Source organism: Tiliqua scincoides, chromosome 1 (assembly GCF_035046505.1).
Source record: "Tiliqua scincoides isolate rTilSci1 chromosome 1, rTilSci1.hap2, whole genome shotgun sequence".
In the NCBI taxonomy this organism is placed as follows: Eukaryota; Metazoa; Chordata; class Lepidosauria; order Squamata; family Scincidae; genus Tiliqua; species Tiliqua scincoides.
This window is the reverse complement of record NC_089821.1, coordinates 116768183-116787354: the sequence shown is the minus strand read 5'-3', so window position 1 is coordinate 116787354 and position 19172 is coordinate 116768183. Positions and strand designations below refer to the sequence as shown.

Here is a 19172-nt window from a genome sequence, read left to right as displayed (position 1 = left end):
AAACAAAAAAAGTGAAGCTTCTTTACTAGCCAAATAACCATAACAACGAAGTGAATTTGTTTGTTTATATCTTTGTGTTTCTGGAGAACAGATTTAATATTTGATTACAGACTTACACTGTCATTTGGGTTGTAAATATATCCTTATTGATTTACAAACTACTTTTCTAAATGGCCATTACTGTACATAGTTTCATAGTTATTTTTTAGTCTATCATTATGGTACCAATAGGAAAGACATAATTCAGAGAAAGACATTTAGTAACCCCCCCCCCCCAGCTGACTGATTTGGAAAGGGCAAAGTACACATTTGCAGGATTATTGTGAAATATGTGATCTGAGAGGGATGAATGTAAGGATGGGAAGACAACTAATCAACAGTTTGACTCAAGGCACATTTCCCTAAATAGCTTACAGTTTTACAGCCCAAACCTATCCACACTTTCCTGGAAGTAAGCCGCATTGACTCTAATGGGACTTACTTCTGAGTAGACATGCATAGGCTTGGGCTGCTAGAGTGTTAAATTTATTATATTTTAGACCTCTCTTCCATGGACTTTAAAGCAGCATATATAGTTTCCTGGGTGGATTAGAAACCAGCCACAGACCAGACTCGCTTTGCTTCAGCACAGTTGATGGCCTTTGGGCCATGTCAACTATTTAAATGATGAAAACTGACAATCCTGGGAATAGTTTTTTTTTAAATGAGTGTGCAACTGCAAGCACTCAGAACAGCAAATGGGGTAGTTGCATACATCTGCAACAAGCCCACTCACAGTGCAAGACAAGTGATGGTGGCAGAAAATTTGGTCTCTTGCTTCTCCCTTTGACTCATAGTGAATAAATACTACAATGGATCTGGCTGACCCAATCATATGCCAGATATTCATTCTGTATTAGAAAAGAGCCATCAATCAGTGATATTAACTGATATTAACTGATATTAATGCTGTTAATAATAATAATAATAATTAACATTGACTCCACATAGCTGTTTAGATGGAGAAGGGCTTTAACAACACTAATGTTGGAAAAGCAGGAGCATAAGGTATTAAGATAATTATCCAATTTAACATAAGATAGAAGGTGGAGGAAGGATGCTTACACAAGCTTACACTAGCTCGTTTAAGACTACCACACCATTTTGCCAATATTCCATCTTTCTTGAAGATTTGAAGAATTATCTTGGTCAGTCCACATAATAAATTATACTTCATTTCGACAGTAAAGCATATCTACATCCAGAAATCTATGACAATACTTACAATTGCTTATAACTCCTCCAAGTGGATCACCTTTGAAATCAAACTCAATGTCCATATACTTTCCCTGTGAAGACAAGGAGATTGAGGAACTTGAAAAGTGCACAGATACATCTGAAAAGCTATACCTTTGTTTTAGGTACTCTAGACAGATTCCATTGTCTTGAGAATGTATAACTGTAAAGGATAGCTAATCAACTTAACATCTTCATGACTGGAATATTACTGGGTCAAATTAAACAAAGGCTGCAAATTCGTTTTTAACTATGGAAAAGAAAGTCTTGGCTACCTATAAGAGCAAAGCTCTTTAATGAGCTTTGAGATCTATGAGCTATGAGATCAGGTCACCACTAAGGTAACTGGGCAAAAGACTTGGCAACTGCAAAATGTATGGAAATGAGGACCACATCTGTGCTTTCAAGTTGATGTGAATGTACTGGTAAAGGACAGCTGTTAGGATCTGTTTAAATTTCTTCAGAGATTTATGCCCAAATCCTAATCAACTTTCCAACGCTGACATAGCGGTGCCAATGGGACATGTGCTGCATCCTGCATTTGGGTGGCACTCATGGAGCCCTCCTCAAAGTAAGGGAATGTTTGTTCCCTTACCTCAGAGCTGCACTGCCCTTATGTTGATGCTGGAAATTGGGTTAGGATTACGCCTATAGAGACCCACTCTGAGTCTCAAGACCCAAGTTTCTAAAAGTTTCTGGTATTATTACTGTATTGTTTCCTTCACATACCTCTACAAAGGGCTGACCATAGCTAACAGATGAGAAGGAAGCAAATGGCTGGTGGAGGGAACTTATAGATAAAAGAAATACATTAGTAACCCTCTTCATTAGTAACCCTTTCCTTTCAACACTCTATGTGCATTCAAGGGGATGAATGTATATTATGAAACTACTTCAACAAAGATGCCAAGTCATTGGTGCCAAACCTAGCTAACAGGCAACCCAATCCTATTCCTTGGCGGCGGAGCTGGTGCAGTGGCACAAAAATGGCTACCACTGAATCCAGTGGCACTGCCAGAGGTCTCCTCAGGGGAAGCCCCAAGCCCTGCAATGGTGCTTCTCAAGCCTGTGCTGGCTATTTTGCCAGCACAGACTTGAGAGCTTCCATGTCATGCTTTGCAGCCTGATAGGATATGACAGAGTAGGGTTCCGCCAGTCCCAATCCATCCAGCCCCAGTTCCTCCCCCTGCACCAGAACGACTTCCCCCCTCACTGCCAAGGCCCTTAGTGCCTCCCAGAGCTCTGACTGTGCTCTGAGTGGCATCCATCTGGCCCTGGGCTGGTGCTGACTCCTCTCTGGGTGCTGCAGATGTGCCTTATGGCAAGTTTGCGATACTCCGCATCAGAGCTCAGCACCAGCACTGAGGTAAGATAGGACTGGGCCCTCAGTGACTCCCCCAGAAGTTAAAATGTTTACTCTTACTTGATTAATTTTAACGTTTCTGAAGAAAACAAATGGCAAACTCAAAAATTAAAAGGAAAAACAAATGATGTATTAAACATAAAGCAAAAACCATAAAGTGAATAAAAAACATCACATTGCTTTTAAATTTTCAGAACACATTACTCCTAAATTGAACCCTCATGTGGTATTAGAATAGTTCCAGAGTAAATTCATTATTACATTTTTATCCCATCCTTCCTCCACAGACCTCGGGGTAGCATCTTTTCCCCTTTCCCTCCCCCATTATCTCCACAGCAATCCTGTTGGAGCTCAACTATCTATGGGCAAAAGATGAGAGTCTGTGGCCAATACAATTTTTCTTTCTATAGAACAAGTGCAACCTCCCTCTCCTTGCCTTCTGTTTGACTTTTCCATATCAGAGCAGATCATTTCAATGGTTGCTGTATTTCAGCTTATTTATTTAACGTCTAGTTTAAACAAGAGTGACATGTATTACTATTTACAAAGACATCAACAGCAAAGCTGGTATCAAATAACTAATTATGGAAAAGCCACAATGGAAATAATTCAAACCAACTTGCAAGGACTTTCTGTGTTTTTCCAAAATTGTAAGGGTGCTTTTCACCTAAAATGCCAGTATTCACTTATTAAGGTTGATCATCACAGTTCAAATTCTATAACATTCTGTAAAGATCTAAATTTGGTAAGTTCAAACTCATCACATTTCCCAAGCTATGTTTCTACAGTTATGTTTCTACAATCATTACATTGTCCACTGCTCAACAGTGCAGAGGGAAACAGGAATTCATTTGACACTAATCCAACACACACACATACAATGTTTGTTTCATACTTAAAGCGTGAAGTGCAGACATGATTTGGACTTTGCCCAGAAGGTGGAAGTCCAAGAGGTAGGTGAGCTATAGGACCATCATTACAAAATGAAATGAAATGAAATAAAGTTAACACACCAGAGTGGAGGTAGAAGAAAGCAATAGCAGGGTACACAGAAATGACCAAGGCTATGCTGGTTGAGGATAAAGCTCCACTGAATACTGAAAGCAGGATTAAAAGTGTAAAAAGGAGTAACTTGAAAGTTGCAGCAGCAGGTTGTTCTAGATGTAGGAGAAGCAAAAAGTCAGAAAGGGAAACCAGTGGTCAGCAGATGTCCTCTTAAGAAAAGAGTGAGAAGGGTTTCAAAAGAGATGGCAAAGAGGGAGGAGACAAGGCGAACCTGGTGTGTGCTGAGTCTTGGTCCATAAAGAAGCAAACATCCAATTATGTACACCTGTAATCACTACACACCCATATTTTGTTTTTTATATTCTACTGGGTTTATTATGGGCCCTGTTGTATTCTGAAATGTGGGTATACATGTTGGAAGTGAAGCTTCCAACAATTGATCGATGGTGGGGTATTGATAAGTCTGCATTTGTTTTGGAGGATAGATGATGCTCAAGTGTAGTGAAGCAATCAAATGAATACTTAAGCCTTGTGCTCAGATTCAACGCACATTTCAGGTTATGTAAACTATAAGGAGAAACCATGAGCCTTAGATGCAAGAACTAGTGAAAAAATTGATAGAGGCAGAATCAATGGAGGTCAGGATTCAGACCTCAAGAAAGTGAGTGGTATGACCAAAGCTGGCACTTCTGACAAAAATTTTCATATTCATGGAGTTTAGAGAACTGTTAACACATATTAATATTAATGTGTGATGTGAATATAGGTTGATCTTAGAGGGTCATGTGTCAGAGAAGGAAGATGGACTAAAGATTTCATCCTATTTTAGCATGATTACCTTTTAATTGACTGAAGGGATGAGGTAACAGGACGTAAGTTGTCTAGACAACTGAAGACCAAATATTTATGGTAATTTTGTCAACCTCAAACCAGTACTGTTATTTTAAAATTTTCCATTGGATTTTTTAAAAAATGCAACAAAAACAAATGTCATTGAGCAACATCCAAAGAGCCATGAGTAGTCAAATCCTGGGGCATCTTTTCCTGTGGATCTCCTTGTGCTCCCCAAGTTACTCTGCAAAGTTGGAGGGGGTTCCTCCAGAGTAGGTTCCAGTGCAAGGCAGGGAGATGCAGCTGGATGGAGAAAAAAGAGAAACCCTAGTGCAGATACTGGAAGCATTTGGGCAAGTGCATGGATCTTTTATGGGGGTCTTACCCAATGTTCCTTGGAAATGGCGCATTTTGCAAAACATAATTCACTATTTCTGCCACATGGTTTTTCAGCAGTCAACTGATTCAAAAATAGCGCTGAAACATCTAAAATAAGGAGCTTTTTGTGTAGCCAGACAGTCCCAAATTTAGCCTTCTGGTTCCCATTTTGGGAATGTTTATCTGATATTATGTGTAGCTCAAAAAGAAAAATAGAATCCATAGCCAACACATTGCAACTATGGGAGCACCTCGGATTAGAATTTTCATTTTAAAGAGAAGATTAACCTGTAACACATTGCTCATGACCCTTCTCCCCAAAATGTGCAACAAAACAACAGTTATTCAGGGGTAGAAGTAAAATCCGGAATATCAATTATCCCCTACCCGCCAAACCACTGTTTTTCCTTTCTGCTGGTGGCTACTGATGTTCCAAACTTAGGGAACTGGCAGCCTGCAAATTTTGTCTTCAGCATTCTCCATCTTCTATAACAGTATCATTCCTGTACTACTTTTGATAGCAATCCATTTCTTTTTACTCCAGCTTCAAATTTTATTTTAGTAAGCAATATTAGAATTCTTATAACTAGGTCAATTCTTTTTGACCTAGTAGCTGTAAGTCTAAATAACTAGTTCTTTTTTTTTTCTTCAAAATTAGCACTTTACAACAGAGTTCTCTTCATTACCATCCACTCCTGACTGTCCATCATGTTGCCTGATAAGTAGAGATGTTTGTTCCCAGTGAGTAAGATAGGATTATAGCCCACATCTTACTAAACACAATGGGCTTACTTCTGAGTAAAATGATACCATTTTCAAACCTCTGCTGGTGAGATCTACTAAGCCCTCCACTCCCCCACAAGGCCCTGACCGTAAAGGATGGTGGTTTGGATGTATGACCTGCCTGCCTTCCATGAATCCATCCTGCAGCCTTTAGTTTTTTAAGTTATGAGAAGGTGGAACAGATAAAAACTTCATCATACTGTTCAAAACATGTTGCAATCCTTTGCATATCTACTCAAAAGAAACTCTCACCAAGCCTCAGAATCCAAATGCTATATTTGTCTTGTTTTCTGAAAATCCTGAACACACAGCTACAGGCAACTTCTAAATATGATGAATTTGTCTATGCCTTGACTATGTATAAACGCAGTTTATTTTCCTAATATAAAGGCGAGGAAAAAATCACATGAAGATTACGATTATGGAAAATTCCACATTCCACAGTCATTTCTACAATTTAGCAGCAATCAGGTCCATGACAAAACTTTTCTCTATTTTATATAGATACTTACAAATCTGGAGGAGTTATCATTCCTTACAGTTTTGGCATTTCCAAAAGCTAATAGGAAGGGAAAAAAACAGAATAAACGAATAAACACATGTTTAAATATTAAAGCTAAGCCATTTTGCAAAGACAAGGAACATATTCGTTTGGGTTAGTGCCAGCTTTATCAGGTAGTAAGGATGGATAAGTCAAAGTGAGGGACGATGCAAAGATAATTCTAATGTAAACTATGGACAGTATTTGATTATGGAAAACTATTCAAAATGTAGATGTTTCTCTTTTAATTAATTAGAAATTTACAGTCTGCACAAGCATTTTTCAATTAAAGAGAGATTAGGAGCACTGTGTTTAGGGGACTATGGTTAGACTTGCAGCCCTCCCTATAAATTGGGGGAGGAAGGTAAAGGAGAGCAGGCACTTTCTTCTTAGAAAAGATAATTTGTGTATATGCAAAATACTGCCGATTAATAAAAACACATCTAATATGAAACAACGGCTTGAAAAGTGTTAGATTCTCTCTATAGCTAAGCCCTCAAATTGCAAATGGGCAAAAGAAAGATGACAAAAGCTGGACATGGGCCGTAAATGACTGTAGACAAATGTGGCGTATCAGACTGCATGGCCATTAATAAGTAACCAAGCAGATATTCTAGAGGGTGGAAAAATATTGTTTCTGCTTTTGCAAATTTGCATTTTGAGACTTCCCTGGATCAAAGCACTGAAGTCAAAAGGCAGAATGTGCTGCTGCTGTAGTTCAGAATAAGTGAAGGAATTGTTCTGAAAACTTTTTACAGTGGGGTTTGCAAGCAATAAATCATCTTTCCAGCAACCAAGTCTCCAGCGTGCACATAATTAAATATGGAGCTAAACACTGGAATCATTTATAAATGAATGCAGTATCAAGTACAAATGGGCTATTATAAAAGTTTTGAGTCACATTCCTCCATTTCACCATAAGTTCATTGTTTTCCTATGCCCATATACAATAGCCACATGCAGAGCTCTCTCATACTCATTGGAAACTTAGGAAGGCAAAATTCTTAGAGAACAGTTGCAATCTGTTTTTAAACAGGGGCAAAGACAATTCAATTTAATGAGGATAAGGAATTGTTTCAGATGGAAGTGATTACTGCAACACACACACCAAATTTCTCAAAATTTCATGACAAATGTTTGGAAAACAGGCATAAGAAATAGGGCTTTCCAAAACTAAACAGACGGGTAGTATATTTATTTATTTATACAGGTATTTATATACCATCTTGCTTAGGTCGTCAGATTTCTCCTCAGACTTTAATCCAAGGTGGTTTACATAGGCAGGCTGTTCTAAACCCCCGTAGGGATTTTTACAATTGAATAGTTCTAGTCTTTCATAGAACTCCTCGTTCCAGCTAGATTCCTTCCCGGTCTGGCCTCTCTCTGGCCCTTCGCCTCCAACGCTCCATTTGACGGCAACTCCTGTCTGCCACCGAGGATCAGCTCATCAGTATATCAGCGTGTCGTCGGTTCTCGGGTACTTCCGGTTGTTTCGAATTGGCAGCCTCAGATCTTCAGGCATACAAGGCGGCAGCTCTACCAACTGAGCCAGACCTCCTGCCCCATAGTACCATTTGTGTTGTCTGTTCACAGTGGGTGAAGTCTCCTACCTACCAAAATGCATTCACAGAAGTAACTCTCTCATGCCCTAATTCAATTGGGGCACCATGAAAAAGGGAGCAAACTTCCACAAATGCCTAAGTAGGACAAGGAACTGTGTGCACAACTAAGGCCCAGACCAGACAACCAGAACTCCGCATGGAAATGGGCATTTCCCACAAGATGTTATATTTGGATCCTTACCCATCAGTGTACTCGATGAAATAAGACAAGTACCTTTTCCCTTCTTATTCTACAAGTTGTAAATATTTCACATTGATTTTGAATTAGTAGTTGCAAACCTCACATGGTCAGTTACTTTTGAGACTGCAGATAAGGAGAGACAGAGCTGTAGATTGGCTCATGACAGAGTGCTCCATTTGCCACAGCTCATCCTCTCCTTATTTTCAGCTTTAAAAGGCAGCAGTCTTCTCCCTACTTGCTTGTGCCAAGTAAGAGAGAAAGGTGAAAAAGCATACATAACTTGAATTTTGACTCAGGCTCAACTAGTGATGGAGGAAATCAAGTTCCAACTGCTCCAGCTACTCCTTTCAGCACCAAAGGGCTTCCTCGCCATCTGAGGAATTCCTCCATGGGGTGAAGAAAAGTTGAGGGCCTTCCTAGACATGTGGCAGAATGAGGCTGCCCAGGAGACTCTTGCAAAAAATTACTTCAGCAGTTCTGCTACATTTCAGAGAAACTCGAGCACATGGGCTACCGGAGGGACCTTGAGACACACTGCAGCAAAGCCAAGGAACTTCAGAGGACCTACAAACTGGTGAAGAAGGGCAATAGCCATTCTGGGCACTCAAGGACAAGCACACCTTTTGTCAACATCCTTAACCAGGTCCTCCACATAGAACACGGGACAGTCATATCCTGCATAAGAGGCTCAGGTGTGGTGCATAAGATGATCAGGTGCACTGCCCCACCAAAGGAAGCAGGAGAAGAAGTGGATAGCGATGAAGAAGTTATCTTGTTCTCAGAGGAGTTGACCCATAGAATCTTCCTCCCCACAGAAGAACCTTCTGCATCAGACAAGTCAACCCAAGCCATGGGAGATACAGACAGCCAGCTGCTATTTGAACCATCACAACAAATGTCTTCAGACTCAGGTAATATTTCCCACCCCCTGCAAAGAATACTTTGGAATGTCAGAAGAATGGCATGGTTAGCAAGAGCAGGGAGAGCTGAGGGTGATGGTTTTTCTGCCTTTGGAACTGAATGTAGTAAGGATTCAACAAGTACTATATTAATTGAAACTGTGCTGTCCTTTGTAGTTCCCCTGCGGGCTGGGGATAAGAATAAGCCCTCAGTTTGGCTGTACTTGTCCTAAGAGGCGACTAAACAGCCACTGGGTAGATGGGACTCATCAGCCTGGGAAAGCAGCTCATCTGAGAGAAGGAAAACTCTGATCCCAAACCTCCACTGCCTTGTGGCTACATCCAGTTATGGAAAAGGCTTCAGGAGTCAACCTCGAGGCAAAATCCGGATCCAGAGTCCCTGAGGCAGTTCATGGCTGAACACAGTCACGTTCTGGCAACTCCTGCGGCGCCGCTGGAACCAACCGTATTGGCTTCTGCCTTTCCATTGGACCATTTCAGTGACGTGGAGAGGGGGGATTTGCTGCATGGATAATAGTCTTTCCTCCATATCTACTTTACCCAGGCTTCGCGCACTGGAGAGGACACTCTGTTCCAGAACCACTTTTCAGAGCACGATACCATAGTCTTCCAAGACTGAAGGATGCCGATGTATGTCCTTTGTAGAAATCAATTGTTGGATGGATTCAACAAACTGAACCCAGGTAAAAATAATTTTCCATCCAGTGACACACCAGTTACTAGATAGAACATATCACATCTAAGGTTAATTATTTACCCAGTGAGATATTTTAAGCTATTTTATTTACTGTAGATACTCGCCTATAAGGCGAAAAATTTCTTCCCAGAAACACGACCTGAATCATGGCTCCGCCTTATCTCCGGGGCAGGCAAGCAGCAAGGGGGGGAGGTGACTGAGCCAACCAGCCAATCTCTATTGTGGGAGGGAGGAGGGAGCGAGTGCGGGATGCAGAGAGGAGGCGTTGTGCAGGCTGGGGCTGCTGCCGAACATTCGCAGCTGCCTGCAGGTGCGCTCCATGTGCTCCTTCAGGCTGTTGCCCAGCTGCAGGAGCTCAATGCGCTGGGCTGGGTTGGGCTGCCAAGGGCAGGGCAGGGGCATCTGCCAGCGCAGCCATCAGCTGCCCCCCTCGCTCAGCACCAGTGTTCTTGCAGCCTTGCTAGTTGTCTGTTGTTTATTACAATATGGATATTTTAAATTAAATTCCTGTATATGTGTTCCTAGAGGCTTTTGATGCTACGTTAACCACCGGGTTGGGGGGGGGGGAATAATCTTATGCTTGAGAAATTATCTCTGAGTATTTTCTTGATCCTTACTAGTGTTATGCAGGATCGACAGAGACCACTGAAACCAACGTGACTTTAAGGCTTTTATTGTGAGGAATGGAACCTGACCCAAATAACAACACCCTCGTTCCAAATTCCCTGATTGAGTGAGGACCTGAGGCAGGCACTAGGCAGGCAGGAGGCAGCAGGACTTGAGGCAAAGGCTGGCTGGTTGCTCCCTGGCTCTCAGTGGCTCTCCCAGGGGCTCCTTGCTGCAGCTCTCTCTCTCCTCAGTTCCTCCTTTGGCTTGGTCTCCTCAGCTCTCAGGTTTCAGCTCCGCTCTGCAGCTCCTTCTCTCCCAGCTCACCTGGCGATCTTTCTTCCTCTGCAGAGCTTGCTCTCCAAGGCTCCTCACAGCAGCTCTTCCCTGGTGGTCTATCCTGCTCCTTGCTTGTGCAGCCCCTTTTATAGGCCTCTGCACACAGCAGCCTCTACCTTCCTCTCTGCTAATACTGCAGCCTCCTCTCCTGCAGCAGTTTTCCCTCTGGTCCTCCTCAGACAAACTCAAGTTTTATATATAACACTAGTAATACATTAAATTTTGAAATGGTCAGGAGAGAGAATAATTCCTTTAGGTGGAATAGGTGCTTTGATGGCTGCTAATTCTTGCCTTATTTCCAGTGGTCTTCCTTCAGCTCACCCTCTTTCAATAGTCAAAAGTGGAGATAACTGGACTAAATTGTGTGGTCAGAGCATGCTGAATTTCATAGCAAGAGACTGACAGTGTATTAATGCTTCTTAATAATATATTTGAATTAATTGTAGAATACATTATTTAATTTTTATTTCATTGTATGGGACATGCAAAAAATTTATGGGCCCCAGGTGCCAAATGACCTTCGCATGCCACTGAGTCAGACACCCCCCTAAATTTACCCCCTGACTTATCCAGGGGTCATAGAAAATTCCATGATTTGTGGCTCAAAACCTGCCCTCAGTTTATCTGTGAGGTCGACTTATACTTGCATGCGGTATGTAAATGGTTGAACAAGAGACTCTTGAGGCATAACTCTTCCTTTAGAACATATAGTTTTTAAAAATCTCAAATAGTTGGAATGCGTAGTTTACCCCCCTTTCCTCCTTTTGCCCCATGTTCTCCATTCCCCTTTGAAAAATAGCCTTGTTCTTGTTGCAGTCCCCAGCACATGCTTGGTTGGCTGTCATTCAGCTGAAATGGCCACACCCACAGTGACTATGTTGCCATGGACTCCTTTCCCTGATTCTCATTGGGACAGATAGCCCTCAGTGACCAGCAATCAACTGGCAGGCACCACTAATCAATTTATTGGGGTGGCGGCACCCACACAGAAGCAAGAAGGAAAACAAAACTTATTGAAAGGGCTTCCCCTGGGAGGAACGCTACTTTCTTGGTTACAGAACTGAACAAAGAGTGAAAACAGAAGCACTTCCCTATTACACGTGGAATGGCAAATCACAAAGTATGTTGGAATTAGAAAGTTATCTTCCCTCAGAAGGGGCAAGCCTCAGGGGGAAACTCCTACCCAATTTGGTGGAAAAGTGAAGTTGCGATAAATGCAGACTCAGGAAGATTCTGCTGAATGATGATTGACAGCACTGGAGGAGATAGTAGGATAGTTCTTGCAAGAAAGAAGCCCCCAAATTGAGGTGAATATATGGTTGTAAGTCCTATGTACCCTGCCATTCACACATGCATTTTCCCACGGAACAACTACATGTCTGGTGGGGGCCTAAGAGCTGCATGAGCTGTGCATGGGAAGTCACTGCTCAGTCACTTGGTACCACATTCCCAATCTGCAGGATTTCAGCTTCTAGAAAGGGCTCTGGGCATGAAGTCCTGGCTACTGTGTATATGCTCCATTGGATCAGGGTACCAACCTTTCCAGCTAAAGCCCTCTTTGTATCACATTTTGCAATCAGTCCACATTGAACTCACCACTGAGCGATAAAACGTTCACTGTATCATGCTAAGAGTTTGTGAACAAGAAACCAAAGTAGTTATTTAAAATAGAGTTATACATTAGTCTTAGGTACTAGATTAGGCTTAAGCTACACATTATACCAACAGCACAGTAGCCACTTTAAAATACAACAAAGTGAGAAGCTGTATGGGAAATAGAATCATCTGTTCACATTTTAATTAAGGCCAAAGTGTGTTTAGGTATTTGGAGACACAATGTACTGTGCAGGGTTGCATGTGTGCTACTTGGCAAATTTCTGAACACTCTTTTTTGGGGCCATTCTCAAAAAATATGCAAAAAAATGTTATGTGAAATTACCTCTTCAGGTGTTCTGCAGTTTATGCAGTAACAGGTATAAAGTGTACATAAAACACAGAGTTTATGGTAGAATATTCAGTTGTGCGAATTGTACTCAAAATATGATGGTCAGAGTGAAAACAAGCTTGTTAAATCCCTGCCGCTCATTCAGAATTTGTGGGAACTAGAGTTATATTCAATGCATCTTTAAATAAATGATTGCCAGTTGAAGAGTTTTTCTTTTCTGAAATCTTTTTCAACAATAGTTACTACAGCGATAGACTATAGTACATTCAATAATATTAGTTACTAGATTCTTACCTTCAAGGACTGGATTAGACTGTAAAAGTTGCTCTTTTACTTGATTAACTTCTGCTCCCTTGCCACAAACAGCTGCTACATAGGACATAACAAGCTTGCTGGCTTCTGTTGAGAACGAAGAAAAAACAAAACAAAGATTAGTTTCTTAAAAGTTAGAAATACTCTACCCGAAGTTATAACTATAGAGCAGGGGTGCCCAAACCCCGGCCCTGGGGCCATATGCGGCCCTCGAGGCCTCTCAATGCGGCCCTCAGGGATCCCCCAGTCTCCAATGAGCCTCCGGCCCTCTGGAGATTTGTTGGAGCCCACACTGGACCGACGCAACTGCTCTCAGTGTGAGGGCGACTGTTTGACCTTTCGCATGAGCTGTGGGATGAGGGCTTCCTCCACTGCTTGCTGTTTCATGTCTGTGAAACAGTAGCTGAAGCAAAGGAAAGGCCAGCCTTGTTTTGTGCAAGACCTTTTATAGGCCTTGAGCTATTGCAAGACCTTCATTAATTCATATAAGTTCATCTTTAATATATTCATTCATGTAAACTTATGCAAATTGATTCAAATTTTAAATGTAAATGGATTTGTTTTCCCCCCGGCCCCCAACACAGTGTCAGAGAAAAGATGTGGCCCCCCTTCCAAAAACTTTGGACACCCCTGCTATAGAGTAAATTCCCGAATGAAGCCAGAAGCAATGTATTTTTCAGATACAAGCTATTACAGACTGATTGTGCTTTTAGCTGAATGACATCTAAGGAATGAAGGAAAGGGTGAAAAAATGTTATGGCTAAATCTACGCAAGACAAGGATTTTTTTGCTTTGCGATCACATTTTGTATAATTTATTTCCTCCAAACTCATTAACTCACAGAGGATAACTGATGGCAAATATGAGTGAAAAGCATGAAATATATAGAGCTGAGTTACTCCAACTATTTTTATGGAGTTGCTTGCTATATCTGGAGAAGGCATTTTCAGGGGGAGCATGAATCTGCATTCTATGTATCACCCTTCTGCCATTTCAGTCAGCATTTGATAGCAGCCCTGAATAAATACGGAATTCTATTCTCAGCTACTAGTGAGGAGAAAATAGGGAAACCCAGATTATCATGTTGATCATTATGCAAAATGAATTCCATCCTGACAGTAGAAGCCTAACCATCTCAAAACTATTTGATGTGACAGATCCCCCTAACAAAGTGCACCCTTCCCTTTTGACAAGTGTTATCTTAGAACTGCATTAAAAGAAGCACTGAGGCAGAAAAACTAGTGAATGCAAATTAGGGCAGTGTGCCAATCCAAGTACCTATCCAGAAGAGAAAAGGCCTCCTACATCAGAAAAATCCCAATGGATTGTTTGAATAGAATTTGCAAAATAGAATTTTGATAGAATTTGCAAAGGAATTGAGAGAGGCACAGAGAGAAAAATCTCAATAATTCTGTTTCCCTGACATAGCTTCATAGAAAGCTAATCTGCATATTAAGCAAACTTCACTCACAGAATGCAAGAGTGTGTGCACATAGGTTGCATTTTTAATACTTTTGTTACATAAACATTTACTTGCAATCAGAAAACACACAAGGAGAAAAAGGCTTGGCCTCCACCCTGATGTGATAGCTTGGTATGAGGCAAGACTTTAGTTAGATAAGAGATGGTTAAATGATGGGATCTCCTCACCTTCAGTGTCAAGTAGTACAATTAAGGAGCAGATTCTAAAATGAAATTGTGTTGAACATTTATCTTGCTTCTTAAGGAACCATTATATAACCAGCCACACATCACCACAGAACTTTGTCCAAAGTCTTTGCATGGGGAGTTAAGTGACACGGTATTAAAATCCTAATCCCCAGTCAGGATAGAGCAGTGGTTCTCGAACTTTTTCGACTTGCGCCTCCCCTGATCCTTGCAGCCATAGGCCATGGCTCCCCATTACAACACCTCACCTCAGTTACCCCCAAAATGGGGATGAAGGTGTTATAATTATACACTAGAAACAAGGCTGCCAGCACTCTGAGGCTGCAATCCTAACCACACTTACCTGAGAGTAAGCCCGACTGAACGAAATAGGACTTCCTTCTGAGTAGACCTGGTTAGGATTGTGCCCTGTGTTTGTTAGTAGCACACCTTGAGGGTTTTGGAAAGGGAGGGGGGAAGTGATGAATTTGTAGGAGGGGAAGACTTTGTTTTGTGTGTATCTGCTAATTGCAAAGTGATGCAAACTGAGACTGTTTGGCTGGAATCCTAACCCCACTTTCCTGGGAGTAAGTCCCATTGAACACAGTAGGACTTACTTCTGAGTAGACCTAGCTAGGACTGTGTCTTTTGTCTTACAATAGCAGCCAACAGAGTACTCCCCCTCAAAAGGAGGCAGGAGGAAAAAGGGCGGTGGCTAAAAGGGAATGGGGATTTTTTATTTTTAATCAATTTTTGGAGACAAAGTCATCAAGAGTGGCTTTTTTATTTTTTGAAGGGGGAGGAAAAAGAGAAAGGTGAGGATCCTTGGTTAAGCTGACACAGATCCCAAGCCTATGTAGGTCTACACAAAAGTAAGCCCCATTTGAGTCAATGGGGCTTACTCCCAGGAAAGTGTGGAAAGGATTGCAGCCACACCCAGCAAGATTACAACTCACCCCAAAGTAGATGGCAGCTGCTCACACACATACACCCAACATGCAGATGCCACCCCTGTCCCCCCCAGGCAAGACAGAGGAATGCAGGCTGGGGCATTTGGACCCCCCCCACTAGGAGCAGGCTGGTTCCTTCCTTCCCAAGCAGCCTTGACCAATCCCAGGAAGCCCAGGGCGAGGGGCACACTAGGAAATGTAGTCCTTGGGGCGAGGTTGCACATAGAGAGAGCTCCATGATGAGATGCGGCACCTCTGCCTGCCCAGCCAGCCTTCTCTTCCACCTCCCCCCAGCATGTTTCACAGCCCTCCCAGCCTCATGCTGCCCCACCCACCTTGTTCACAGCTGCAGAAAAGCAGCAAGTCAGCCGGCAGCACAGGCAGCACCTGCAGCGGAGCAGAGCAGCCTCTCTCCCCAAGACGCCTGGCGATGCCCTGGAGGCTAGCCACGCCTCACTAGGGAGGTGGGACACACAGACTGAATACCTCAGGGATAGAGGAACCCCAATAATCTAAAAATTGTAGTTTATCAGCTGACATGACAAGACAGGACACCAGCATTTCAAACTTAGTAAAGAACTGAGTTTGAAGGATTCTCTGCAACATCACTCCCAGCACGGAAGAGCGCAGTAAAAGGTCGTCCTGCCGGCGGTCTTGCCATATTAGTGAAACCAGTCTTTAAGCATGAGCTGCTGTTTATGGCTGATAGCTATTGTAAAATCCAGGCAATTAAGCTGAGGTTGCCACATCAAAGTTTTATGGTTATATAAATGTGTACATGCCACCTGTAAATGATAAAGTGGCAACCGAAAAGCAATGGGCATATTTCAGTGGCATAATTAATGAACTGACTGGTAAATATCCTGCTCTTATACCAATAATCTCTGCAGATTTTAACTCTAGGGTGGGACACAATAATGATATTTTCCATCAACTTTTAGATCTGCCTATTGATATGACCTTACCAGAGTTCTGTCTCTTTGAAAGGCAGTCCAAAGATAGAACAATTAATGCTGCCGGGCTTCTACTGGCTAAATTTTGTATTATCAATGGCCTTACCTGGCTAAATGGCCTAAATTTATTGGGGGATAAAGGCAAATATACCCATATTTCAACTAGAGGTATGAGCGTTATAGATTACATTCTGGTTCCTACTCATTTCCTCTCACAGATAGTGAATTTTAGAGTGGGTTACCACAGTCTAGTGATCACATCACAATATGTGATGTGGCCTACTCCTCAGATCGCCATCATAATTCCTACACACAGGTGGAAGAAAGCCACCTTGACACATTTAAAAGAATTAAATGGGATGCAGACACTAAAGAGTCCTTTTGCGCATTGTTACAAAACTGAGGACATGATTCAGCTATCCACTCTGAATCCAGACAACCAACTAGGGATTATGACCTTATTCGAAGTTTTAATATCAACTCTCCAAAACAAATTGGGCCGGATACTTCTGCCTCAAAGAGCAGAGGGCTGGAGAAAGAACTTTACTAAGATAGAGCAGACTTGCTTGACACTGAAGATCGCTGTACGCAGTGCATATAACAAATTCCGAGAAACTGATAGCAGATCAAATTTACAACACTATTTTAAGTTGTCTGCCCAACTTAAGGAAGCTATCAAAGCCTCATTACACCGCAATGCAACAGCGAGATGGTCACTTTTAATCAAAGCTGTGAGATCTAAAAATGTCAAGAATTTCTGGCAAATTATATCAGGCTGTTTCTATAAAAACTCAACTGGCTTTACAGCAATCCCTGCCAAAATGTGGGAGGCACATTTCAAATCAATCTTTTTTGATGAATCTAAACCTATCTCCATCATTAACATGCCACTCCCGTAAGATATCCCAGATTGGCCTGCAGTCTCTGTGGACGAAGTTCTTTTACTCATTAATCAGTTAAAACAGGGCAAAGCAGCGGGACCAGATTCAATTCCCCCAGATATTTATAAAGAAGCACCACAATGGTGGGCCCTAATAATTGCAGAACTATTCACTAGAATTGATAAATTTGGGGTACTTCCGGACACCTGGACTAGATCCATCTTGGTTCCCATCTTTAAAAAAGGTGATAAAAAACTTCCCCCCAGTTACAGACCAATCAGCCTTTTAGATCTAGCAGGGAAAATGTATGCCTCCCATCTACTGAAGAAACTCTCGGACTGGATTTCTGATCATAACATCATAGGCCCAGAGCAAGCAGGCTTTAGGCCAAACAAGTCCGCAATTGATCAGTGTGCGGTATTATCCCATCTAATCTCTAAACAAAGGATTCAAAACAAATCCCGACTTTACGTGGCCTTTTTAGATTTGAAGTCGGCCTTTGACTCCATAGATAGAGATAGACTTTGGGATAAACTTGGGAAGATGGGACTGGACAAAAGGCTATTAATATTAATCCGTGCCCTTCACTCAAACACTTCTTGTCAAGTGAAACTATCTCCAAGGGGTGGCCTCTCGGTCCCAATTCCAATCAACAAGGGGGTCAAACAGGGGTGCGTTCTTGCACCCACTTTGTTCAATCTCTTTATCAACGATTTGGCTCCCTTTTTAGCTAACTTCGATACGCATTCTCCCAAATTAGGTTCAGTGGAAACTCCTTTACTTTTGTACGCAGATGATATGGCCTTGATATCCCGCACTAAAATAGGATTACGGAGACTGGTTAACGCCTGTATAGATTATTTTACCAACAACAGTTACAGTTTACCAACAACAGTTACCAACAACAGGGTAACAGCCCTGCAGTTAAACTATGATAAGTCCAAGATTGTGGTGTTTGGGCACTCTTGGAAACCGCAGTCTTGGCTTTTTAGTGGTAAATCAATACAACAAGTCAAGGAATTCCAGTATCTTGGTCTCCGGTTCCACTACCGGCACTCCTGGTCTTCCCATTGCCTCACAGTAATTAACTCATCCAAATTAGTTGTCCAGGCTATAACCCGCTTTTTCTTTTCTTGGGGTAACTCATTTGTTCCAGCTGCTCTCCAAGCGTTTAATGCTAAAGTTACACCTCAAATTTTGTATGGCATTCCTATATGGATGCCAGCATTAAATTATTTGATTGAAAAGATCCATTCAAATTTTCTATACAAAATCTTAGGTGTTCCACATTGCGTTCCCTATGCAGCACTCTGCCTGGAGACAGGCCAATATAGGCTGGAGTTTCTAGCATGGTCCCATTTCTTAAAATACTGGGCCAAAGTGTGCTTCAGGGCTGATCAAAACCCTTTGTTAAAAGCGATACTGTCTGACCCACTGTTATCTCCCTGCTTAGCTCTTTTCTATAAGAAAATCAGACAAATGGGCCTCGAGGCAGATCTACAAGGAGCTGCTACACCTGAGGTTTCTATTAGGCTCCTGATAACAAGATTAACTGATATAGAACGGCAAGAGATTCTGGGTCCAGCACAAAAAAAATGTTCACCCCTGAATTTCCACCTAAGTATTACATTTGGTCAACAACCAAAGTATCTGACCTTCTTGGAGTGCCCCTACGCAAGGAGGGCTTTTACATTAGCTCGCTGCAATGTGTTGCCTTCTAAAGACCTACCTGGCAGGTTTAGAAATGCCCCGAAGGAAGAACGAGTCTGTAACTGTGGCCTTAGAGAGGTAGACTCTCTTTTACACATTGTTTTGCACTGTGTTGGCAATCAAGTGCCTAGAGATCAGTACCTTCTCCCATTATTAAGAACTAAAAAAGGTCTTTCTGAGAATGTTTGCCTACAATTTTTGTTAGCAGGAGATTCTAAACTCGTGACCCTTCC

The 19172-nt window shown here is 42.0% G+C and overlaps 1 protein-coding gene across 2 annotated transcripts in view; it reads right to left on the bottom strand.

Annotated features, from left to right (window-relative positions):
• Window positions 1-19172, bottom strand: part of MYO1B (myosin IB) — a 153809-nt gene that overhangs the window by 60288 nt on the left and 74349 nt on the right. For both annotated transcript variants that reach the window (XM_066635685.1, XM_066635693.1), the window contains exons 5-7: window positions 12781-12885; window positions 6148-6194; window positions 1265-1328 (exon numbers count right to left, since the gene is read on the bottom strand). In XM_066635685.1, the coding sequence (XP_066491782.1) occupies window positions 1265-1328; window positions 6148-6194; window positions 12781-12885 (216 nt within the window). The remainder of the gene's footprint in view (window positions 1-1264; window positions 1329-6147; window positions 6195-12780; window positions 12886-19172) is intronic.